At 43.7% G+C, this 24,353-nt stretch overlaps 4 protein-coding genes across 7 annotated transcripts in view; 1 reads left to right on the top strand and 3 right to left on the bottom strand.

Annotated features, from left to right (window-relative positions):
* Window positions 1–2,284, bottom strand: part of LOC124309293 (synaptosomal-associated protein 25) — a 37,134-nt gene extending 34,850 nt beyond the window's left edge. For all 3 annotated transcript variants that reach the window (XM_046772794.1, XM_046772795.1, XM_046772797.1), the window contains exon 1: window positions 2,150–2,284. The gene's annotated coding sequence lies outside the window, so the exon portion shown is untranslated. The remainder of the gene's footprint in view (window positions 1–2,149) is intronic.
* On the top strand, window positions 35–5,918 carry LOC124309290 (DNA damage-binding protein 1). 2 transcript variants are annotated; one of them, XM_046772788.1, is made up of 6 exons: window positions 35–537; window positions 683–831; window positions 1,412–4,134; window positions 4,209–4,605; window positions 4,730–4,827; window positions 5,709–5,918. In XM_046772788.1, the coding sequence occupies exons 1-5, from the start codon at window positions 468–470 to the stop codon at window positions 4,811–4,813; spliced, it is 3,423 nt and encodes a 1,140-aa protein (XP_046628744.1). In that variant the 5' UTR covers window positions 35–467; the 3' UTR covers window positions 4,814–4,827; window positions 5,709–5,918. The 2 variants fall into 2 exon arrangements, with proteins under 2 accessions (XP_046628744.1, XP_046628743.1); XM_046772787.1 differs by lacking the exon at window positions 5,709–5,918 and having other exon boundaries at window positions 40–537; window positions 4,730–5,267.
* LOC124309294 (ADP-ribosylation factor-like protein 16) lies at window positions 5,242–8,398 on the bottom strand. The gene is made up of 3 exons (XM_046772800.1): window positions 8,283–8,398; window positions 6,041–6,389; window positions 5,242–5,676 (listed from the first exon to the last, which is right to left on the bottom strand). The coding sequence occupies exons 2-3, from the start codon at window positions 6,245–6,247 to the stop codon at window positions 5,356–5,358; spliced, it is 528 nt and encodes a 175-aa protein (XP_046628756.1). The 5' UTR covers window positions 6,248–6,389; window positions 8,283–8,398; the 3' UTR covers window positions 5,242–5,355.
* On the bottom strand, window positions 6,835–23,607 carry LOC124309289 (uncharacterized). The gene is made up of 9 exons (XM_046772786.1): window positions 23,325–23,607; window positions 21,246–22,182; window positions 10,261–20,853; window positions 9,633–9,839; window positions 9,415–9,534; window positions 9,067–9,324; window positions 8,849–8,965; window positions 8,703–8,774; window positions 6,835–8,606 (listed from the first exon to the last, which is right to left on the bottom strand). Exons 2-9 carry the CDS (start codon window positions 22,140–22,142, stop codon window positions 8,523–8,525), a joined length of 12,348 nt encoding a protein of 4,115 aa, XP_046628742.1. The 5' UTR covers window positions 22,143–22,182; window positions 23,325–23,607; the 3' UTR covers window positions 6,835–8,522.
* Between the last annotated feature and the right edge of the window lie 746 nt (window positions 23,608–24,353).

Here is a 24,353-nt window from a genome sequence, read left to right as displayed (position 1 = left end):
CAGGTTGCGTTCCCAAATTAGACGGAGTTCATCTGGACGAACTACAAATTCCCTAGGACTAAAGCAGAGCTATAATAGTCACGAACTCGGCAACGCAAAATAGATAAATGATTGCTGATGGCAGTTTTATTTGTCAGAGTTTGAAAATAAAAGAACTAAAAAACTCATCTGATGGGTCAGCATTGAAGAATCGGTCAATCAATAGATTTGATGGTTAACCTTTCCTTTCCGAAAGTTGGTAAATAAAAGACACCCATAAATTAAAAAGTTAGTTGCAGCATCTGGCGGTGGTTCCGAGAAGCGTCGAAGAGACGGCAAACTCGGTGTAACGCGCAAGGGTTGGTTATGTTATGTTGCGAAAAACACAGGGAGAATCATCGGACTAGCCGAAGACACGAGCTGTGAATAACTTGTGGTAAATAGCAGGATTTTCTTAATCTGGAATCAAGAGACTAACAGAGAATATTATGAAAATAATGGCCCATCACTACGTAGTTACGGCCCAAAAGCCAACTGCGGTAACGGCTTGCGTGACCGGTGAGTATTATAGAACTATGTGTTGGATTTGAGAACAATAAATATACTCGTATCATTTATTCAACGCCGATTTGTCTTGACCCCATTCACTTTCAACGTTCTTCGAACGACTGAGGTAATAAACATGCTGCCCTTCAACACCCAGGTAACTTCACATCTCCGACCGACCTCAACCTCATTCTGGCAAAGAATATGCGGCTCGAGATCCACCTCGTCACCCCCGAGGGTCTGCGACCCCTCAAGGAAGTCGGGATCTACGGAAAAATCGCCGTAATCAAGTTCTTCAGACCGCCGGTGAGGTTATGAACAACGCTGATTACCGCGTTGCCTTAGCATATATAACTCTTCTCTCATACATTTCTCGTTTACTTATTTATTGCATTCCACTATAAAAACATAGTACCGAGTATAGTAGACCCTATCACGGATACCAAAGGCGCGCGTATATTAAAATTGAGCATTGTTTTAACTTCATTCATATCATTTGTTACATTTAATTTTAATGCAGTTGAAATGGCACAATGTTCAGTAATTTGTGTAATTTTAACCGCTTTATGCACTATATTTGATTTTGCCATAATATGATTGATACATGATCCCTCAGAGTTGCAACCGGTCTCCTGACCTCTCCTCCGTGCACCATCACCTCGACTTTTGTTTAAACTTTATTGTCAACATAAGCAATAACACTATCTGCTCTGTTGATGCTGTTACTATTAATACGATAATTGTACCCTTCTATAATACAATGCAATCGATGAAACCACAAATCCAATCAGCCACACTTCAGAAGAAGTAACTTAAATAATTTCCTTTCACCCTATAAGAGCTCCGATCTTACCGCTCTCTTTATTCTCTATCCCGAAAACAACAGCATGAGAAGAAGGACTTGCTATTTCTCCTGACAACTCGATACAACGCCATGATACTCGAATGCATAGGCGAAGGCGAAGACATAGAGATAATAACAAAGGCACATGGGAACGTAGCGGACAGAATTGGGAAGGCTTCAGAAACAGGAATAAAGGCGGTGATAGACCCAAAGGCACGAGTAATAGGACTGAGACTCTATGATGGATTATTCAAGATAATACCTCTGGACAAGGACAACCCAGAGCTTAAGGCATCTTCGATCAGAATGGAGGAACTGCAAGTTCAGGACGTAAATTTTCTGCACGGCTGCTCAAACCCAACGTTGATTCTAATCTATCAGGACATAAATGGGCGGCATGTCAAAACTCACGAGATATCGCTGAGAGACAAAGAGTTCGTAAAAATACCCTGGAAACAGGATAACGTCGAACGAGAAGCTATGATGGTGATTCCGGTCCCCTCGCCCATTTGCGGTGCGATCATAATCGGCCAGGAGAGCATCCTCTACCACGACGGGACAACGTACGTCGCGGTAGTTCCGCCGGTAATAAAACAGAGTACAATCACGTGCTACACCAAGGTTGACAACCAGGGGCTTCGGTATCTACTAGGAGACATGGCAGGGCATCTGTTCATGCTGTTCTTAGAGCAAGAGAAAAAGGCTGACGGGACAATGGTTGTCAAGGACTTGAAAGTCGAGGTACTAGGTGAGATTAGCATCCCCGAGTGCATCACTTACCTCGACAATGGTGTCATTTTCATCGGCAGCCGTCTAGGTGACTCACAGCTCGTCAAGCTGGTCACAAAGGCAGATGAGAACGGCTCCTACTGCGTGCCGATAGAGATATTCACCAACTTAGCGCCAATCGTCGACATGGCTGTCGTAGACCTGGAGCGGCAGGGCCAGGGACAAATGGTCACATGTTCGGGTGCCTTCAAAGAGGGATCTCTGAGGATAATAAGGAACGGAATTGGTATTCAGGAGCACGCTAGCATAGATCTGCCTGGCATAAAGGGCATGTGGGCACTGAAGATGGGGGGGAGCAGTTGCGACAATACCTTGGTGCTTTCATTTGTCGGGCAGACACGGATACTGACACTGAATGACGAGGAGGTGGAAGAGACCGAGATTCCTGGCTTCGTTTCCGACGAACAGACCTTCCACACAGGCAATGTGACGGCCGAGACTTTCATCCAGATAACGCCGACCTCCGCCAGGCTGATTTCCAACACCGCAAATCCCATTGTGTCCGAGTGGAAGCCCGAGAACAACAGGACCATCAGCGTTGTCGCGTGCAATGGTACGCAGGTCCTCTGCGCCACTGGAAATGATTTGTTTTACATGGAAATAGTGTCCTCTCAGATCGTCCCAAAAGGGTCCGTAGCTCTGCAGCACGAGGTTGCCTGTCTGGACATTTCCCCGCTGGACGGAAACTTAGAGGCTAAGATCGTGGCTGTCGGACTGTGGACTGACATATCGGTGAGAATTCTCACCCTGCCGGACCTCGAGGAAATGAACAAAGAGTTCCTAGGTGGGGAAATAATCCCCAGATCGATCCTGATGACCTGCTTCGAGGGAAACACCTATCTGCTATGCGCGCTAGGTGACGGGAGCATGTACTACTTTACGCTTCAAAAACAGAACGGTATTCTGTCCGACAAGAAGAAGGTCACCCTCGGCACACAGCCCACGGTCCTGAGGACATTCAGATCCCTTTCGACGACTAACGTGTTCGCCTGCTCTGACCGTCCCACGGTGATATATTCTTCGAACCACAAGCTAGTCTTCAGCAACGTCAACCTGAAGGAGGTGAACCACATGTGTTCGCTCAACGCCGAGGCTTACCCAGACAGTCTAGCCCTGGCCACGGACAGCACTGTTACAATCGGTACGATAGATGAAATCCAGAAGCTCCACATAAGAACGGTGCCACTCGGCGAGTCACCAAGAAGGATCGCGTACCAGGAGACCTCGCAGACTTTCGGTGTTATCACGATGCGGGTAGACATGCAGGAGAGCAGCGGTGTCAGCATTGTCAGATCGTCCGCATCCACACAGGTTGCGTCAACGTCCAGTAGCAGCCACATAGCGTCGCACAACAAGCCTGGACACACGGCCAGTGACATTGGGCAGGAGATAGAGGTCCATAATCTACTGATAATCGACCAACACACTTTCGAAGTTCTCCATGCTCACACGCTGAGGCCGACCGAGTACGCAATGTCACTGATATCAACGAAGCTCGGTGAGGACCCGACGTCGTACTTCGTCGTTGGTACCGCCTTCATCAATCCAGACGAGTCCGAGCCAAAGACAGGAAGGATACTGTTGTACCACTGGAACGATGGCAAGCTGACGCAGGTCACGGAGAAGGAGATAAAAGGTGCTTGCTACTCACTGGTTGAATTCAACGGCAAGTTGTTGGCCAGCATCAACAGCACCGTAAGATTGTTCGAGTGGACCGCCGAGAAGGAGCTCAGACTGGAGTGCAGCCACTTCAACAACATCATCGCACTCTTCCTCAAGACCAAAGGGGACTTTGTGCTGGTCGGCGATCTAATGCGCTCGCTGACATTGCTTCAGTACAAAACGCTAGAAGGCAGTTTTGAAGAGATAGCTAGAGACTACAGTCCCAACTGGATGACAAGCATCGAGATACTGGACGACGACACTTTCCTAGGAGCTGAGAACTGCTTCAATTTGTTCGTCTGCCAGAAAGACAGGTGAGCGAATCTCAAAGCAAGGGTGTAAAACAGAGGAACGACTCACTAAATTCTTATTTCAATTGAAATTTCAGTGCAGCTACGTCTGAGGAGGAGAGGCAGCAGATGCAGGAAGTCGGACAGTTCCACTTGGGCGATATGGTGAACGTCTTTAGACACGGTTCCCTGGTCATGCAGCACCTGGGAGAATCCAGCACACCGACTCAGGGCTGCGTCCTGTTCGGAACGGTGGGCGGCGCCATCGGTCTCGTTACTCAGATTCCATCAGGCTTCTACGATTTTCTGCACAATTTGGAAGATCGTTTGACGACGGTTATAAAAAGCGTTGGTAAAATAGAGCATAGCTTCTGGAGGAGCTTCAACACAGATTTGAAGATGGAACCCTGCGAGGGCTTTGTTGATGGTGATCTAATCGAAAGCTTCCTCGACCTGAGCCGCGATAAAATGGCCGAAGTTGCCATGGGCCTCCAGGTAAGTTAGGTCCAACCAAAATAAAGGACCATATCTTCACGGGTCGTCAGTCCAATTAAAAATGGAGAACAATTTTACTTCTTTACAGCGATGAAATATTCTTCAAACTTGTCTTCTATTACAGATCGACGACGGCAGCGGAATGAAAAAAGACGCGACGGTGGACGATCTCGTGAAAATCGTAGAAGACCTAACGAGGATACACTAGGCTCCTGGAGACAGGCATGTATTTGATGCGTGAATACCTTGAATTTTCATCCCCGCGCTACGCAAGCGTTGATCGGGTGCGGATAAACGAGCATGTCAGAACTCTGGGTTCTCAGAGTGAACTTGACGCAATTCTCATCGTCGAATCTGGCTGTGACTTGCGAGTCACGGATGCGTCGAGGTGTTGTTTTGGCCATTTCTGTTCCTTCGTTTACCTTTTCCATTCCCGTTACACAACATGCACGCATCTTCCTAGCCAGATAGACATGACGCTACGCACTAGTACCCAGAATCAGGAACGCTGAGACACGGATCGGATAACGTAAAGAGATAACAACGATAACAAGAAAAACGAAAATTGATTGTATATTGATGATTGAAAATCGTCTCTCCTCTTCCCTCTTTCTGTACTTATCCCTGCACAACACGTGAATAAACATGTAATTTATTTTTAATCGATGTTTTTTGTTTTTCTATATCTACGTTTACTTGTTTTTTGTGTACTATTACTTTCCTCTCGTTCCTTGTTCGGTATACTTCTCTCTACATGTTGGCAGCAATCGCAGCCTTGATTGTGTCAGGGTCAAATATCCACTGTCTTAGCTTCTCAATTCCTTCCCCAGTCATCGCGCTTGTCTCAAAGACCGTGATCTCCTGAGTGATTTCTTTCCGTAATCTGGTCAGTTGGAGCATAAGAAGCGCCTCGTTCCTCATTTGCCGATAAGAGAGATCCATTTTAGCAAGAACCAAGGCAATTTTCACATTTTTTAATGACGGCTCGACTAACAGCGAATAGAGCAACACTCCAGCTGCGCTAATCTGACAGAGGTTACTCGTGTCGACGACGTAGATAATCTTGCGTACCTTGAATGAAAACCAGTTTCTTTCTGTTACAGATTTGTTGCGACGATTTTTTTTTTTTTTTTCTTTTCCTATCCTGCAGGAGCGTTTAGAAGACTTTTTAGAAGACAAAAACGAGAAACAGAATAAAAAGTTAGATAGAGATAATAATTTTGTAAATATACCATTATGATAAATATGACTATTGTGTTAAAAAACAAAAAAAAAAAAAAAATAAACAAACAAAAAAATGGCTGCCGAAGTTATGCACAATACATAGAATAAATTAGAGATTATCCGTTATAAACAAAGATTCATGTATCTTTTTTTTTTTCCATTTCATTTATCAACTGTAAAACCTGGGTTCAAAACACTGCCAGCTTCTCACCCTGGTGAAATAGTGTTTCCATATCGGCGCCATGCTTCCGCCAAGTTCTCTGATCACTGCCTCAAAATGACCGTCGTCGTTGCGGATTGTAAACATGTTAGTACCGTTGGTTGGTACAGTTTGCGTTGCCTCATCGATGTCCTCTCCTTGCAAGGATTTCATCAGAAGAGTTTTCCCTGACCTCTCAGGACCCAGGCAGAGATACATTGCACTCAGCGTCAAAGGTGAAGTGAGGTGAAGTGCCTATAGCCAATTGTTGGATCATTAAAATGCCTTGCTGTTGCCAGGGCGATGAAGTGCCTTTTCTTTTAATCCAAATTTAACAGATCGGATGGGAATCATGGATTTTCTATTCGGAAACAAAAGTTAGAAAAATAACGATTAAGAATTTTTTGTACTTGTATTTCTTTTTTCCTCCTTAAGATCAAACGCATGAGTGTATATAAAGTACGTGCCACAAATTTGTACGCTCGACGAGTTTTAAACAATCAGTTTTTTTTTCCTTTCCATTACTTGTTTTTCAATTTTATATATTTATTCATTTTTATTTTCTTTACTATCATTATTCATCCGACTATCAACTGTCGTGTTGTTGTTATTATTATTACTATATTTTGTTGCACAATCATTTACATAAACAACAATTCTGAAGAAGAGGAAGAGGAAACGATATAATATCTATATACATCTGAGAATTACGGTGATATTACGCTTACAAAAAATTCAACCCTTTTGCTTGCACGATGAACGGCGAGAGTTTATGCTTTTTTTGTACTCAATTTTCGTCTATTCTCGATTGAGTCCAGGTTTTTTTTTCTTTTTTTGTTTTCTTATCAAAGAAATTTGGATTTTTTCATTCTTATCACGTAATTATTCATTAATATACATTATACAATTCTATAAGTACTATTACTAATCTATTACTACTGTACACGGATTGCAGAAAAAAACGATGACCTAGGCGTTTCAAAATTCATCATTTGCACGAAACACGAAATACGTCCGCTGTATTTTTATTTTCTCAATTGTTTTATTTTTTTATTTCACTCATTCTCCTGCAGCCAAAGGGTTGGCTCTGTGAGATTTTTTTTATTTTTTTAATTTTTCCTCGTTGGAAAAAAAATCCATTAAAACATTCAGTTTTCATTACAATAATTATTATATTAATATAACATTTTTTAGTCGCAACAAATGAACTATCTACGGTATTTGTATGTATAATCTTGATTAAGTATTTTGTAAAGATGACTCGTGGATACCGAGAATGAAAAAAATGTCGTCCAACAATAATAACAACAACAACAACAACAACGATAATAATAATAATGGTGGTAATAATAATAATAATAATAATAATATACAATAATCAACATGTAGAAAAAACGACTGCCTGTTCAACTGACCAGGCAAACAAAACATTCTTAATGGAATAAGAAAATTATTGGCAACAGATAAGCAGATAAAAATGATTGAAATTGCAACGACTTTCGCGAAAATGATACATTTTCGCATTTTTCATGTGATTCGTTTTTTTTTCTCTCGTACGTTTACGTACCCGTTCCTTCGATCTTGCGATTTTCGTATTATTTCTATAATAATCTAGACTTAATTACAATAGCATTACATACATATATCAACATTTTTAGTTAGCTTAGTAGAGTTAAACTCGTCGACATCCTCGTGAATGTCATCAGTCTAATTGTCACGAGGTGAGTTTGTCGATTTTTGTTTCTCTTAACATACCTAATTTTAATTTTTTTATTTTATATCTTCCGTTTGTCAAAAATTCATAAAGAACGCCGTACCGAGAATCTGGTTGTGTAATACTATAATTATAAATGAAAACGACTCTTTACAAATAATCATTATTATAACATTTTATGATATATGTATTATTTAGATAATGTTATTACTGTTTTAATTCTATGTATAGATATATACAAGTATGTTACACTATCGCCAAATGACTATAACACGGTACATAACATATCCGTAGCTGCATATGTACGTACGCATATACATATTCACGCGTGAAGGGAGTTTCACTTAAATTAGCATTGTACAGTAGACATCGTGTACTTATTACACTCATTATAAATCTGAAATTCACGATTAAATCAACGCGTTTTCAATTACTATAATTTTTCATTATTTTAGACATATAACACAACACGTATATACGTATATTGTATTATACGTAAGTATAGTATTTGCATACGGTTTATCGTGATGTTATACATACTTATGGTCTAGAGTACTCGATTCCTTGGTACTCGTTCCCTGGCGAATGGCAACGCTCGCTGACTCTCCCTAATCATGTCTGTGTATCAAATATTTTTATTTTTCTTTTTAATCCTTTATGTTCGTCATGTAGTTAGCAGCGCTTCATTGTCTGACCAATTCATATTTTATTTTACCAACTAGCTTCTCTTTTTAGTTGCATCCATTGACTAGATTCACATACTTAATAGTAAGCTTTACGTTACGTTCTTGTCGCCAGTATTGCTTGCACTTGATCCGGCATCTGCCACATATGCAATCTTCGATCTTTGCTACCCGCTACAATCTGGCACACAAGTGAAAAATGTTAAATCTAAATTGATTCAATCGACTCTTTTTGGACAATTAATAAACAAAACGATTTGAAATGCAATAGCTTTACCTTATTCTTCACGATATCCATACTCAGCAGCATGTTTCCTGGTCCAGGTATGCTGCAGACGAGTCTCCGCTCCTGTAAATAAATGCATACAATCACTTCGTTTGTGTTGCAACTTAATATCACAATACCAATCTAGCTATTCCCACCTTAGTGTCGAATACGTAAATATTGCCATCGTAACATCCAGCGAAAAGCAATCGTTTGTACATCCTCATGCACACAATGCCAGGTCCTGCGTTATACAGCTCGACTTGTGATCCGTTCTAAAATTGAATCGATTTAGAAAGTTTACGCGATATTGTTACGAAAAATTCTTGGACAAGGAGAAAATAATTGTTTTTCTTTGGGGAACAGCACTACTCACGATGAAGTCAAAAACTGGCAATGCAGTGCTGCTGGTTCCGCAGTAAACCAAATTACTCTCCATCATAAGGCTGTAAACAGTATAACTTCTGTTACCGCTTATCATTCTAAGGAAGAGACCACTCAGTGCATCTCTTATCGTTATTGGCTGGCTTCTGGATGCCGCAATTAGGACTCGACGCGGACCCTCTGTCGTTGCTTTTAAAGCGAGTACCGCCTCCTCAGAGAACTTTATTTCATCACTTTTAAAAGTATGAGACTGTAACAAGAAACGTTGCGTGTCATCGTCTTACTTTGAACAGGTGATTAGTGCTAGACCAGAATTACTACTGACAACCTGATTCTTCACCTTTATATTGAAGCGAAAGACATAGCCCGATTTGGTGCCAAGGTAAATCACTCCCCACGCCTGATCCATGCACTGGATCGGGCTTCGAACGTCTGCGGCACCTCGAATCTGCACGCTCGTCTATAAATATTTCAACGTACAATCAGTTTATCATCATACGTTTCTAAAGAGTTGTTGTGAATGGAATATATGTGCAGAGAACGTTCAATGACACACACCTTTATGTCAAAACACCGAAGCGACCCATCCAAGGAACCAGAGAACAGCCAATCCCTCACAATCTCCATGCCACCCACACCCAGAACATACATACACGTCACCGCCGCTCTGTGGCCCTCATAAGTGTTGAGAATCCCATTGCAGGTCTGACTATATCGGTATATCACCCCGTCTTCGCTGGCGGCAAGAATCGAATCACCGAACACCTGAAAAGGTCGTGTCATTTTATTTTATTTATGTTTCATTCGTCGAAAATGGCTTTACAGGCAATACGTAATCACAAAAATATTATGTCGCATGATCAGATATGAATTTTAGGCATTCATTGAACAGAATGAAATATATAATATGAATTATATGAAAATTCGATAAGATCTTTATGGAATCGTAAAGTTTTTGTATGAATACAATAAATCACTATAATCTCTAGCGTTGGTAGTATAAGTAAATCCACAGGCTCGTTCATTTCATAAGAAAAATATCTTATAAACTCACGTTGGACTTATTCTACCTCGTATTCATTTTGTAAAATTAACTTTACATAAACATTATACCTATATTACACATATTTATTACTAATTTTTTAATTAAATTTTAATTCGATCAAAATAACGTGTCATTACGTACCTTGACCTCAAGTATTGGTCCCTTGTGAACGCTGTACTGTATCCTAGGCAGTTCAACCTCTTGGACTTCGTTCTCCGTCCGCTCATTTCCAGTTTCCCTGACTATTTGAATCTCGTCCTGGTTCAGGCCTGTGTCTGGTTTCTCTTTAACAGGTGCAGACGTTTGCTCGATTGTACTGTCAGTCTCTTCAAGACTAGGTTCGTCCCAGTCCGCTCTTAAATCTGCAATGTTGATAACAGACTTGGAACGTGGTCTGAGTTTACTCGGTTGTTCTTGAGTCGATTTTTCAAGAACGACCGAACTTCTTCCAGAAGAATTAAAATATGTGGGGTTGTATCTTCGAGCAACGTTGGCGGCTAGTTTCAAAGGTGTTGATGCCGGACGACTTCCACCCTCGGTCATTGTCGATCTTTGAATTTCGATTACCGAAAGCTCCTCGTTGTCGCACTGGGAATGCCGCTCCATCTCGCCAATGTCGATTTCACCATCGATAGGCTGACGATGCCTGGCAGGCGACTTGTCTGGACATTCTGTTGCAGCAGTAGGCTCGGCACTGGAGGTAGGTTGCAGACAGAATGGGCTGTTTGATTTGGCCGTCCTGACGTCGCACTCCATTGCGCTTTCAATGCAAAACGGACCGGCGGTATTTAATTTCTGCTGAGGTGTTTGCTCGACGGATCTGTCTGATCCAGCATTAGATATTCTGGAGCTTCGACGAGAGCCTGTTTTCAGTAAGCTATTCTTAAGATCGGCGTACTTGTTGCAATCGGTCAGGCACACATAGCAGCTCATCATCTCTAACCTGGTGATAGCGCTCCTTTTTTTAGGAAGAGCGTTACCACCAGGTCCTCGGTCCGTGCTGGCCATCCTTTTCCGCTTTCCCCTGGTGACAGCACTCGAAGAAACTTCGACTTCCTTCTCCACATTGCAGCTTACCGTTTCGAGCATGGAGTCGAGGTTGTCCAAGTCCTTCTCTATTCCCAAATTACGGCATATAGAATTACTACCCAAATCAGGATCGGGCGGCATGATTCTAGATTCATCTTTCACAAAGTCCGGGATATCGACCATCGGGTTCAATGATGCAATTGCAACCCCGCTCTCGTTGCAGGACTGCTCTGATGGTAAAAATTGATTCACCCCGCCCTTGCTACCCACTGTGTTCCCTCTGCATTGGTTCGTCTCGATCACATCAATTCCACCGCTATTCTTTAGAGAAATCTCTAAGACTCTCGCTGTTGGGGAATTATTATCAGACTGAAGAATTGGTGTTTGCAACTTTCTCGCAATCGCTCCGATAGCTGTTTCAATTTCATTCAGACTCTGAAGCTTTCTTGGTTCTTCCTCACAGTTGTTTTGTACTGAGGTCTCGTCACAACTCGGCCGATCCGCTGCCAATGGATGAACCTCACATTGAATACTCGCATCAGGTAGAACTTGATGAATGACCTTCGGAACATCGACTTTTGTTGCAGTGGTCTTGGGAACTTCAACAACGTTGCTTTTACCCGACTGTTGGTATTCATCGATCTTGCCTTCGGCCACTGCGTCTATCGCCTCCTGAAGATGGTCGATAACTGGATTAGATTTAGTGTCTGGCAATTTTGTGCTTGTACTACGAACTATGTTGGAAGAATTTCTGTGCTTCTTCGGGGATATTTTAACGTAGAGTAAATTTAGGGGTATCTCATCCTCGGATGCCGACAAAACGTTGGGGCTGTACTCCCGCGGTTTAGGAGCTCTTTTTAATCGACCCTTTCTACCCTTGGTAAAAATAACTCTTCGACGAACTCTCGTCACAGTTTTTTCCCGTTTCTCAGGCTTTTTGGCCGGCGGCGGTACACTGAAACTCTTTCTGCTCCCCTTGCTTACCATCGCTTCGGAAACCTGACTACTATCCTGTTTTTCAGCAGCACTGTTTAGAGATTCGCAGATAGTTCTGCTCCGCAATTTAGTTTCATGAGTTGCCTCCTGCAGCTGCTCTTTTTTCTTGGACTGATCATCTTTAAGGCCAGCAGCTCTGTCTGCCTTTCGCCTTGATTCCCTGTTGTGCTGAGATCTTCTGCTCCTTTGTCCAGCTGCAGATTGGACTTCTGCCACAGGATTTTTCTCCGTAGTTTTAGTAAACTCTACACTTTTACTCTCACGTTCTTCGGACCGCAAACTCAAGTTCAAGTTTTTTACCTCATTGTGTTTACTGCTATGACTGGAATTGCTCTTCTTGTCGCCTTTTCCCTTCGTGATCAAGGTTTTTGAATCAACCTGCTTGTCAGGCAACTCTTTTCTAACTCGAGACGATTTACACTCATTATCGGCAGTGATACCACTATGCCTAGTCAACCTTTCGCGCTTCTCTTGATTTCGCTTCTTCTTCTTTTTCTTCTTTTTGAACACCGTGATTGTTTCGCTATCGTCGCGATGACTAGTATCATCCTTTGCAGCAGAGCTAACACTCTTGGCAGATTTAGCGTGTGGTGACACTGATCTTGTCTTGGAACTTGATTCACACTCTCTGGAGTTTCTGCTGCACTCCCTTTTTCCTGTACAAGTCTCGGACCGTGGTTGCGGAGATTCTGTTCTCGCTTTGGAAGTAGACTCCTGCCTGTCAGGAGTTCGACTGCACTCTTTCCTCCCTGTATGAGTGTTGGATTTTCGATGAGAAGTGCTCGTGTTGTCTAACAGAGGCTCGGCGAATCCTTTCGTGCTAGCTGAACTCTGCTCAACCGGCAGATCGCCACTTTTTAGCATTTCATACAACTTCATTTTTTCTGACATTAATTTATGTACCTCCAAATCTATCTCCACCATTCTTGCCATGACACTTTCTTTCGTTTGTACTTTTTTAACAATGGTTACCAATTCCTCCTCCTTCAGCATATCTCTTATCTTCTTTTCTCCAATAACTGCCAGTTTCTTTTGCTTTTTATGCTTCATTCCGTGCCTGCGTTTAACACCGTGTAAGTGCTTACTGCTGCTGGTGTTTTCACTGGACAAAACGTTCTTGTCCGTTTTGGTAATTTTATCATCACTAACCTCAGGAGTGGCGGAGTCGTTACCTCTAATGCATTTGTCATTCTCTGTGTTCTGAATTATTTTTGAATGCGAATCGCAGTTTAAAACTTCGCCCGCGTCTTTATCCTTCACAAGATCTTCTACAGGCTCATTCGATTCGAAAATTTGCTTTGCGAACCGTGTTTGATTGCACTTGTCAGCTGGCTGTTGCGTATCGCAAATTTCACGCGATGAAGTTATTTCTAATTCTATTGATGGACTAAGATCTTTGACAATGGCAGGATGCGAAGATTCCGTCAGGTCCCAGAGGATCGCTTCTAGTTCTTCCTTCTCCTTGAGAGATTTCCTAAGAACCTCTGTATTTTCCTGCGCTTCTACGTGCTCTTTTACTACTTTCCCGGACGCGTCTTCTGAGCAATTTATTTTTCCACCCTGCTTTTGACCTTCTGGTTCAGTTTCGTCAAACTCATTTTCCTCACGAGGAAAGTTATCATCTGACAATATCTCTGACAGTACAATGAATTCGCTATTGTCAAGGTCTATCGAACTGCCAAGTGAAAGAGTGTCACCGGAAGGCGTCCCAGGTCCCTGACAGATTTCACCATTGCCGTTAGTAATTGCTGCATCGGACATATGCTGATTTTCCTCCTCTATAGTCGATCCCAATTCAACACCTTCGTTAATCTTCAACGCGGAATCGCCGAGCTCCCCAGAATCTGGAGAGACAATCACCTCTGTGCAGCTTCCACTCTCTCTGATCATTGACAACATGATTTCATCGATGTCTTTGCACCGCTTGCTCGATATAAAATCTTCCGTTATTTCCAGCACCGATTGAACCAGTTTGCGTTTTCCCAGTAAGCTGCTGTTTATCGAATCCTCCGAGAAACCCTTCAGTGGGCTCTCAGGTGGTTCCGGAGATTTCAAATCCAGTGCACCATACTCTGATAGTTCTGACAGTTCAGCCGCAATTTCCACCATTGAGGAGGTTGCAATTATTGTCTCAGTTTCAGTCTCGTCACTCAATATTTCCAGACGAGAAACTACTTCCTGTATTAGATCATTAACTACCGTTCTCACGTCGCTGTCGCGCGATTCGGTGGGATCAAGCTCGTCGCCATCAAGCTGGTTCGATACCAGCATTATTTTCTCAGCTTCGTGCCTCAGAAGTTCTTCCTGTGTCTCAGGCAAGTCTATCACATTATCTGTTGCGTCTATAACATGTTCTGCTTCATTTGTCACATTCGATTCGGTCGATATTCTCATCTCTCGTTCAACTGCAGCGGTACTTGTTGCCACATTCTGAATCACAGGATCTTCCGTAATGCTCAAATCTTTCTCAATGCTTTCTCGCAGATTCTCGGTCTGTAAATCGTTCTTCGAATCGTCTACACTCCGAGTTTCCACTTCCGTCAGCACTTGTTCTTCACAAACTACAGCCTCATCAGCTTCCGCTTCTATCTGAGGCAATGGGTCGGTGACACTCATCACTGTTTCAATGTTTTCTGGAATCAGTTTTGCACCCCCATCTACTACCACTTTTGGCACTTCCAATATTTCAGCCTCTTCGTGTACAGCAGGTGTTTCAGCTTTCTTTTCCAGATTCTCTGTGGTTTCGATGTGTTTAATATTCTCCTCCTGTTCTTGCTCAGTCACTATTTTATCCAAAATAAGAACTGGACTGTGTCGTTCGTTTTCAGCTCTAGGCTCGATCCTTGCGAATTGTTCTTCAGGAATTGGTTCCGCAATCTCAGGTGCTATCACTTGATGCGCCGCTGAGCCTTCGGTCACTTCAGTCACGACAGGTGCTTCGACATTCTCTATGATTTCGAGGTGTTTAATATTCTCCGCTTCATTTTGCTCTGTTGTCATCTTGTCCAAAATGAACATTGAGCTATGTTGTTCACTGCTAACTCTAGGCTCGACCCTTTCTAATTGTTTGTCGGGTGTCGGATTTTCCCTTTTGCCTGCTACCACTTCTGGTAGTAGCAATTTTTCACCCGTTTCACTTACGGTAGGTGTTCCAGCATCCTTTGCCAGATTCTTTGTCATTTCAAGGTGTTCAATGTTCTCCTTTTGCTCAGTAGCTATGTTATCCAAAATAATTACTGGGCTAAGTTGTTCGCTACTAGCTCTAGACTCGATTCTTGTTAATTGTTTATCGGAAGACAAACTTCCACTTTCACCTGTTGCCACTCCTGGCACTTGCAATTTTTCACCCGTTTCACTTACCGCAGGTACTTCAGCATGCTTTGCTGGAGCTTCTGCCATTTTAAGGAGTTCAATGTTCTCTTTTTTTTGCTCAGTTGTTATCTTTTCCAAAATAATCACCGGGTTACGTTGTTCGCTACTAGCCCTGGACCGCCTTCTTACCAACCTTTTGCCAACTTGTTTAGTTTCTGAGAGGTCTTTCTGATCCTTCGAGAATTGTACATCACTTTTTTCATTAATCTTTTTGGTGCTGAGTTTATCCAATTCGGCGTTACTTGATTCAATGATAAAATTATTCTTTTGCTGTGCTGATCTCGATGGAAACTTATCCTGCGGTTTGGGAGAGTCACACCTCTTTTCTTGAACCAAGTGACTTCGCAACTTATCTTCGGATTCTTTCATCTTTTTACACCTCTCCTCATTTGACAAAGATGCCTCTCTGTCCCTTGAGTCGTTCTTTGAGTCTTTCCTGTCAATTTCCTTCTCATTCTCATCATTGACTTCTTGTTCTTCCATTGTTTTCTGATTTTTTTTCTGTTCTGTAGCCTCTGCCTTTTTCTTCTGCTTTGTTTTCTCCGTTGCCATTTTTTCCGCCCCTAATTTTTCTGCGCAACAAATCCCTCTCCGTAAAATACGCCGCCGTAACGGACCCTGAGCATGTGCAGCCTGAGACTCCGTCAATTCGGACTTAACGATGTTGGTAGAATTTTTTTCTGTCCCATCATCCTGAGTTTTGATTTTCGGACCTTTCAGACCATCAACCTTCTCGTTGGTTTTCACATCACACACCAGCTCACCGCTTGACTTTGGGCAACTGGGTGAATCATCAGCCGGTGGTGCAGGACACGTTTCAACTTCGTTAGCTTTCTCCTGTTTCTCGGTGTCACCTTGCAACTTTCGAGCTTTGTAGGCCTGTATGTTAATCTTCTTAGCTCCAGATTTTTTCAGCTGATTCACAGTGTGTTTAATGTCTACTAGTCGCACGTTTACCAGAGGAATTTCCGGAAGAGACGGCCAGCTTCCGCTCTCAGTATTTTTCCTCAACTTTTCCAATGTCGATAAAACCTTGGGGGCTTCTTTTCCGTTGTCAGCAACACACACCGGTGCCTTATGTGTAACGTCGACGACTGGCAGTGCCGCTTCTTTAGCAATGCCAACAGATGACGGCGATGCTTCTTTTATAGTGGCAACAGCAGGTACTGGTGTTACTTTCGCAGCGTTAATGGCTGACAGTGGCGCTTTTTTTACAGTATCAACCGCTGATGAACGTGCCAGTTTTACAATGTTGACAGCTGTTGGCGGTGCTTTTTTTACAGTCACAAGAGCAGGTGATGGTGATATTTTCACAGCATTATTGGCTGGCAGCAGTGCTTTTTTTACAGTGTCAACAGCAGGTAACGGTGTCAATTTCACTGTAGGTAATGGTGCTTTTTTTACAGAGTCAATAGCAGGTGCTCGTGTTAGTTTCACAACGTTAACGGCTGGTGTCAGGGCCTTTTTTACAGTGTCGACATCAGGTGATGGCGTTACATTCACATTGGGAACAGAAGGTGGTGGTGCTTTGTTAGCCTTAACTTCACCAGTCGATTTTTGTGTCATTGGACAGGTCACGGATTTCTGACGGCTGGGTGCTTTTTGACTACTTAAACCACTGTCCAACCGTTTAGGGATTGCATTCTGATGCTGCACATGTGTTTGTTCCTCAGGAGCGGACCTGCTCAATTTGTTCATAACAGGATGATCTTTTTCAGTACTATTGAATTTTTTGCTTACCGTTTCTTGCTCTTCAAACTCAGGTTCTTCCTTAATTATCACATCCATAGAGCTCACCTCGACCTTGGGAACGATCAATTCCTCTTCTGTTTGCTCATGCTTTTCAATGTCCCGTTTCTTGTGCTTCCGCTTCTTCTTTTTCCCTTTGCGCTCTCTCTTCCTCTTACTTTTCTCGCGTTTTCTCATCCTCCGCTCCCTCTGTCGTTCCCTATCCTTGTATTTCTCACGTTCTATTTCGGAATTAACTTCGTCCCTAATTGTTTCGTTCAGGCTTCTGTTCTTGGCTCGTTTCTCGCGTTCCTTTATCACACGCAGCAATTTCGACACGTTTGGCGTGCCATGCAACGAGTGTTCGCTGTCACTTGAATCGCTGCTCCAACCGCTGCTACTATCCTCTGAGTCATTGCTATCTGTCTGCCTGCCTTGAGTGGCGCTTGAGCTGCGAGTACTTGTTTCTCTCACCGGCGTTGGGGGCGACTGATTTCTCGTAGATCTGTTAGACTTCAAACTCAGTGCTCTAGGGCTTCCCGTGCCCCTTGGAGAACTTGTTTTGCTCGAAGATGCAATATCCTTCTCTGCGCATCTTGCCTCCCACTCTTCCTTAGTCAAATTCCTGAACGTGTCAGGGTTCTGTCGTTTTTTTCTGTTCCACCCCTCAGCGCCAGACTCAATGCTTGTCTGAAATGTATCTTGTAATGATACTGGCAAACTGTCGTCCGGTTTTAGAGTAAATATATCGTTGATGAGAACGTGTGGAGGTGATGCTTGCATCGTCCTTAAGTTCCTTGCTCTGAGAAATCCACCTTTGGATGAAAAATCCATGTCAGCTTTATCCAAGCTATTTTCCTCCGTGATGCGATTGGCAGATTTTTGGCCCAGCTTTGCCCTGGCGATTCCTGCGGAGAATATATCGTCTATAGCTGCCATATTTGGTAAACTATCATCGTTGGCCGGATTGCTACCACTGTCGTGAGAGTCGGTAAGCATATGACCAATGTCAGTAGTAACATGCGTCTCTGGGTTTGAACATAGCTCAGATTTAGTACTAAGGGCGAAAGTATCGTCGGTAGAATAATCCGGCCCTGGATTAACATCAGAGCCAAGAAATTGTTCGAAGCTCGGCGTCTCTGGGTGATTGTCAAGCAAATTATTACCCTCGTTTTCATTTTCTCTGTTTACCTCAGCCGAATCCAAGCCATCTAGCGGGTTGTCGTTTTCCACAGTCAATTCAGCCCCATCGTTCAGATGCGACTCAACGTCCAGTTTCAGCACCTCACTGAGATGCTGAATGAACTTGGCAGGTAAATTCTTCACGTCAACAGTGGCGCTCGGGTCAAGCATTGCGCTCAGTTGGCTCATGAACTCTTCACGTGACATGTCGTACCCCTTGACCGCGTCGTCGGCTGAGGATCTCCTCTCCTGAGACAAGGAGTACTTGCGCTCTTTGACCAGCCGCTTCATCGCGATGTCGAATTTCCTCAGGCCAGAACTGTTCACCATGTTGCATATGTCATTTTTGCTCATCTTCAAAAACTGATTTATCACCTTGTCTTTCCAGTTAGCGTCGACTGTTGAAGCCAGCAGCGAATTCCCTGAAGTCTTTGAGGTTGACGCGCGTATCTTTAGACTGGCCGCATCAACTCGGTCGTTCGCTGTTTCTTTGGGGCTGCTCTGGTGGGCCGACTTCGTAAGAACCAGCTGACTAGGCGAACTGTCTCTGAAACCATCAGCCGAAACCGTGCTCGGCGACGTTGAAGAATTCCTCGAAGAATTCCTCGAAGAACTTTTCCTCTCGCCACGTCTCCCCTCTTCTCTATGTCGTCTTTTATTTTTCTGGTTATCACGCTGTTCCCTATCTTTGACATCTCGTCTGTCGTCTACAGGATTGAGGATGAGTACACACTCTTTTTTGGTGCCCTTTGATTCGTCTCTAACAGCAAGAGGAGAAGTCGAAGATTCAGACAACTTCAATCGACGACTTTGACTAGAACTTGATTGAACAATCGGTTCAACCTGCTGAGTTTTCCACTCTTCGATTTGCGTTATTTTCTTTATTGTCGAATTGACATTGAACGCGACTTTTGGTCTGGGCAGTTCGTTTATGAGCGACTTGTTGTCTAAGACTAAACTCTCATTACCGGCATATTTATTCAATACGATTTCCTGCCTGACTTGTTTGCTGGACGTCTCAATATTCTTTGTCTTCGACTCCTTGCTTTCTTGCTTCTCGCTAGTGACAGGTTCACGCGGAGGAGGCGGTTGCACCTGAGAAATGGTTGGTGGCAGTTCAACCAGCATTGGCCCATCAGATTTTCCACTGTCTTCTTGCGTCTTTTGTGTCTTTTCGCCCTCCTCGTTTCTTTCTTCCTTCTCCTCCACATCAGTGTTCATATTCATGAATTGTTTAGCAAATTCAAGTGCCTCCTGCATGTCCTCGAGTTCTTCGTTCATGTTGGATGTCGGGTTCTGCCTAATCTGCTGATCTTCCGCTGGTTTAAGTAATTTTTCCTCAGTCAGCTGACACGTTTCGCGTTTCTCTTTGGGTGGAGACGGAGGTGGAGGTGGAGGCTGAATATCAAGGGCCTCGATAGCTATCGGCATTGGGTTAATTACGACTCGAGGTTCGTCCGGAGAATTGGAAGCTGAGGTAGAAGGCACGGCAGACACTGGAAACTGCGGAATTATGCCCGAGGCGGTGTTGGTAAGCGGAATGACAGGGTTGAAGCTTCCATTGACGACGGGGATGTAACCTGGACCCTGCGTCATGTGTATATGCGAGATTTGGGTGTAACCGATTTGCGAAAAATCAGAAACCGGCGGCGAAGATACAATGCCTGAACCGAAGGGAGGCTCCTTGTCCTGACCGACGAATCCGGATATCGGGCCTGCGGGGAAAAATCCCAAAGGCGGTTGTTGACTGTTTTGTCCACCAGGAATCATGAACTTCGGCGGCAGCTCGCTCCGGTTGAAGAAGGGGCCGGCATTAAACCCAGGCGGTGGACCGGATGGATCAAAGCCCATTCGGATATCGCGATCCCCAGATCCCATCCTGGGTGCAGGCCTGTTGCTGAATTCCGAGTGCATCATTTGCGGCCTCTGGAATCTCGGCCCCATGCTGAAGTTGGGTTGATCAAACCGTGTCGGCTGAACTGCAGGCCTGAAATTCGACTGCGTCTCGTGCTCAGGACGGAACGGTGGCCGGAAACGAGGCGGGCTCTGAAAACGCTGCAAAGTTGGACGCGATCCTGGATGAAAATCCGAACTAATTTCGGACTGGAGACGCGGCCCTATGTCCAGCTGAAAACCCATCCTAGTGTCTGTTTGCTGCCCGATATTTCTCTCTGATTCAAATCTTCTTCCTCTTCCTCCTTCTCCTCTTTGCTCGTTCTCTATTACTTCGCGCAACTTTTCTCGCACCTTTTTCAGCTGATCCGGTTGCTCCTTGACGACCGAATGTGGTTCGTGATGAATTTGTGACGCCTTCTGTTGCTGCTCCGAATCTTTTTCATTCTGGAACCGCGTTGTGTCCTCCATCGCTTTCGGCGACGAGGTATCTCGACCCCGACTCTGACTATGATCCAAGTGCGCAAAATCAACCTGTAAGATCGATTCATTAGTTCACATCCTTTTCCTGAGTATTTATTCACTATTAAAGTAAGCCTATTTAAATCTTCAGTATCAAAGTCCAATACACCACTGTCATCGCATTACATTTACCACCTCACAAAAATTAAAGGTGAGTCGTGAAACATGATATTCAGTATCAAGGTTTCAAACAAAAAAATAAAATGAAAAATTGGTACATTAACCATGGATCACAGCACTAGATTATAACAAGGTTCAGCCCATCATTATTACGTATTAATTTTCAATATTTCCTCAAATTTCCCTCATCTATGCTTGATTCGAAAAATTTCTTGACACCTCAAAGTTTTGCGGAATTCCAGCCTTGATGGCAAATCCCACTTTACCTCACACCCATCTCTTACCTGGTCAAATCCGCAGCCCATCTGCTCATTTTGAATTGTGCTTTCTTTCCGCACATCTGTTGGTCCTTCAGTCCCAATATCCCCGCAATATCGAGTGGTGGATTTGTCATTGACAAAATACTGCGAACTTGTATTATTGTCAAAGGGCTCAGGCTCTCTCCCATGGTCACCAATCGTAAGTCCATCTTCCTCCCGGTAAGCTGAGCGTTCCGCGTGCTCATAGGAGTTTATGGAAGAGTCCGGATCTACCCTACCAATATCTTTGAGGTCTTTGACAGTTAGATTCAGCTCTGGAGGTTCGTGCCTGAGCTCCGGTATGCCCTTATTAAGGATAGTGTCATCTTCCTCGTTAGTTTTGGAGAATCCTGCAGACTCAAAATCATCTTCCCAAAAGTTAACCCCAGTGCTACTACTGACAGTGAGCGTGGAAAGTTTCTGCTTTAGTTTATCCGCTGTTTCCGCAATCTTCTGCTGTCGTTCTTCCTCTGAACCCAATGGGGGAAAACGCGTTGGCTCCGGTGGTCGTGACCTAATCATTCCCATGCCGCTAAAGCCAGGAGGATGTGGCGGCATCCCCCGCCTCATGCCTCTGTCTCCTAGCATCCGCTGATTGTTGCCCCTACCTCTGTGGCCGGGACCTGGACAAAACTGTGGCTGCCCTCTATAATGGTGAGATTCATAGATGGGAAACTGCGGCCGTTGAGGCGGTGGCATGCCATTCATCTGTCGCCACGGAGGAAGTGAACGATCGTTCCAGTAATTTCTCATAGGACCATGACCGTCTCTCCTTTGCTGGTTGAAGTTTGGCCGCGGATTATGCAGCCCGCCAACGCCGCCAGCCATTCCTCGACGACCACGCAGTGCCGGTCCCCTTCCTCTAAACCCCCCACCGCTCATTGTGATCGCCGTTCTGCAGCGACTGTCGTGGAATCACATCCTGTGGGATTAATAAATGGTTACGCTACTTGGTTAAAAGTATCAAGGTAGGGAACTATATTAAACCAGAAATGGTACAGGGAATGGAACTAAGATTGGCTAACTAAAAAAACTTTACACTATTGAATTATCGAGGTGTCATAAATAACGTTACGAACGAGTAAGAAATAAGCACTGTTCAAATTTATGTTATTAAGGGTAGGGTACACCCATTGTTTCTAGTAAGTGATTCAGGTAACTTATAACATCGAATGCAACACCGACAAGCGCAGAGATATCAACCTTATATTCATACATTTTTTAATTGTTCAATTTAGAAATAATGAGCATATGGCAAAATCCATACCCTTATTTTTTCAAAATATCATTACAAACTAAAATAAAAAGGCTGAGATTTCCGAAAAGACACTTTGAAAGTTGTAACAAAAGAGTTTAGTTTAAACTGATATTTTTGAAAAGCAAAGGTATGCATTTAGCGATACCTTCATTATTTCTGAAATTACGAATTCGAAAACATGAAATTATAACGTTAATTTTTCTGTGGTTTTCGACATTACATTCGGTGTAAAATGTTATTCAAGAAAATAAATCATCAGCCCTGTACAACATTTTCATTGTCTACCTGAATCAACGGGTGTAACCGTCCCTTGTAAAGATTCCACCAGTGCATTGCGATGCTTTTACTTCATTCTCTCCGCCCACTAAAATATGCAGAACTGTCATAGCGAAAACAAATTTTAAAATAACACATAACCTCGCATGTATATCCCAACAGCTTCAGCGTGGGCAAATCAAACAACCAGAAACAATCTAAATACAGAAGAGGAAAAACGAGAGAGAAGATGATAAGAAATGAACGGATGAAAGAAGAGGAAGTGCAAGCATCGATAAAACACGAATGTCAGTTTACGAAAAAAAATGTACATTCTAGACGTTTTTTGAGACGTCGATACCTTTACTAAATGACAGAATAATTTCAATCCTTTTGACTGCCAGCCTCCGTTTCACCACTTATAGGTTAGGGTTAGGTTAGGTTGGGCAAACGTCGTCCGTACGCCCGAGGTGGGCGACGACGAAGGGTCAAGGAAGTCAGGAAAGTCTTGGTTCGTAGTTCGTGGCAGTCGAATTTCTCTTAGCCCTAACCTGATTGCTTAAGCGTAGGCAGCTCTGCAGACGGTCGTCTTCGTCCAGCGTAATCAGGGCCAATGGGGGTGTGTTTCAATAGTGATAAACTCGCTCGTCCGAGGCCCCGTTGTCCTCGAGGCAAGTCAGCGTCGGCCACAGCTGTCGCAGACGGTGAAGCGATTCCCGTCTCGTTATCCCTGGACTTTTCGCTTTATTTACACGCAGGACCGCAGCTGTGTGAGCCTGTGGATTCGTGTCCGGGGTGCACGAGCAGACACCAACCGCGAAATCAACCACGACGACGACAACGACGAGTAGCGATGGGCAGGCGAGGGTGAAAACAACAGTCAATACGAACTGATGATGCGCGGGTTGCTATCAACAGAAAACTGAAAAACCCTGAGCAACGCGAATAAGTCGTTTCCTCAATTGTAATTCAACAATAGATGAGAACTTGGCTGACGATCGGTTTGTTGTCTCGGCGCTTGCAGGCAGCGTCGCCATGTTGCGCTGCTGCCTGATTATGACACAATAATCCCGATTGCAATTTTTTTTTTATCCGTTATATTTATTGGTACAGTTGGATACGTTTTAGATTTCTTCGTTTCTTTTTCTTCCGGTCAACTGCTCGTTTGTTTGTGCACGTGTATTTCTTGCGAGCTTTTCAGCGTGAGCGAGCTTTCTCGAAACAGTGCGAAGCTGCCCGCCTACGCAAAGTTTCTTCTATAGTTTCCTTCCATTACATCTGACATATGCATAATATCTTGATAATTAGTTCTCGGATTCTCCTGCGTACGTTGAATCTGATGAATAATCAATTTGTTTTCTTCAGTTCGGTTGAGTATCTCGATTTTCGTTATTTTTTTACATTCTGACTTCATGATGCCAAAATATTCGCTAGTTACGCCCCCGCTTATCAGACTATGATGATAACCTCACGTACAATGACGTCACGTCGCGGATTAGTAACGTCACGACACGTGAATGGCGCGAATTCAAAACTGAAACCTTACTCACAGGCGTTGACTGAACTTAACCGCGCGATAC

The sequence above is a fragment of the Neodiprion virginianus genome, chromosome 7 (assembly GCF_021901495.1).
Source record: "Neodiprion virginianus isolate iyNeoVirg1 chromosome 7, iyNeoVirg1.1, whole genome shotgun sequence".
Lineage (NCBI taxonomy): Eukaryota > Metazoa > Arthropoda > Insecta > Hymenoptera > Diprionidae > Neodiprion > Neodiprion virginianus.
Note: the sequence above shows the minus strand (reverse complement) of the source record. Positions and strands in the feature narration are given on the sequence as shown.

Coding starts and splice junctions, on each gene's coding strand:
- LOC124309290 (XM_046772788.1), top strand. CDS start 468: ATGAAAATAATGGCCCATCACTACGTAGTTACGGCCCAAAAGCCAACT. Junction 538..682: donor GGTAACGGCTTGCGTGACCG/GTGAGTATTATA, acceptor TTCAACACCCAG/GTAACTTCACATCTCCGACC. Junction 4,135..4,208: donor TTCGTCTGCCAGAAAGACAG/GTGAGCGAATCT, acceptor TTGAAATTTCAG/TGCAGCTACGTCTGAGGAGG.
- LOC124309289 (XM_046772786.1), bottom strand. CDS start 22,142: ATGAGCGGTGGGGGGTTTAGAGGAAGGGGACCGGCACTGCGTGGTCGT. Junction 8,966..9,066: donor TGCCAGTTTTTGACTTCATC/GTGAGTAGTGCT, acceptor ATTCAATTTTAG/AACGGATCACAAGTCGAGCT. Junction 8,775..8,848: donor TTTACGTATTCGACACTAAG/GTGGGAATAGCT, acceptor ATTTATTTACAG/GAGCGGAGACTCGTCTGCAG.
- LOC124309294 (XM_046772800.1), bottom strand. CDS start 6,247: ATGTATCTCTGCCTGGGTCCTGAGAGGTCAGGGAAAACTCTTCTGATG. Junction 5,677..6,040: donor GGAAACACTATTTCACCAGG/GTGAGAAGCTGG, acceptor TTTTCATTCAAG/GTACGCAAGATTATCTACGT.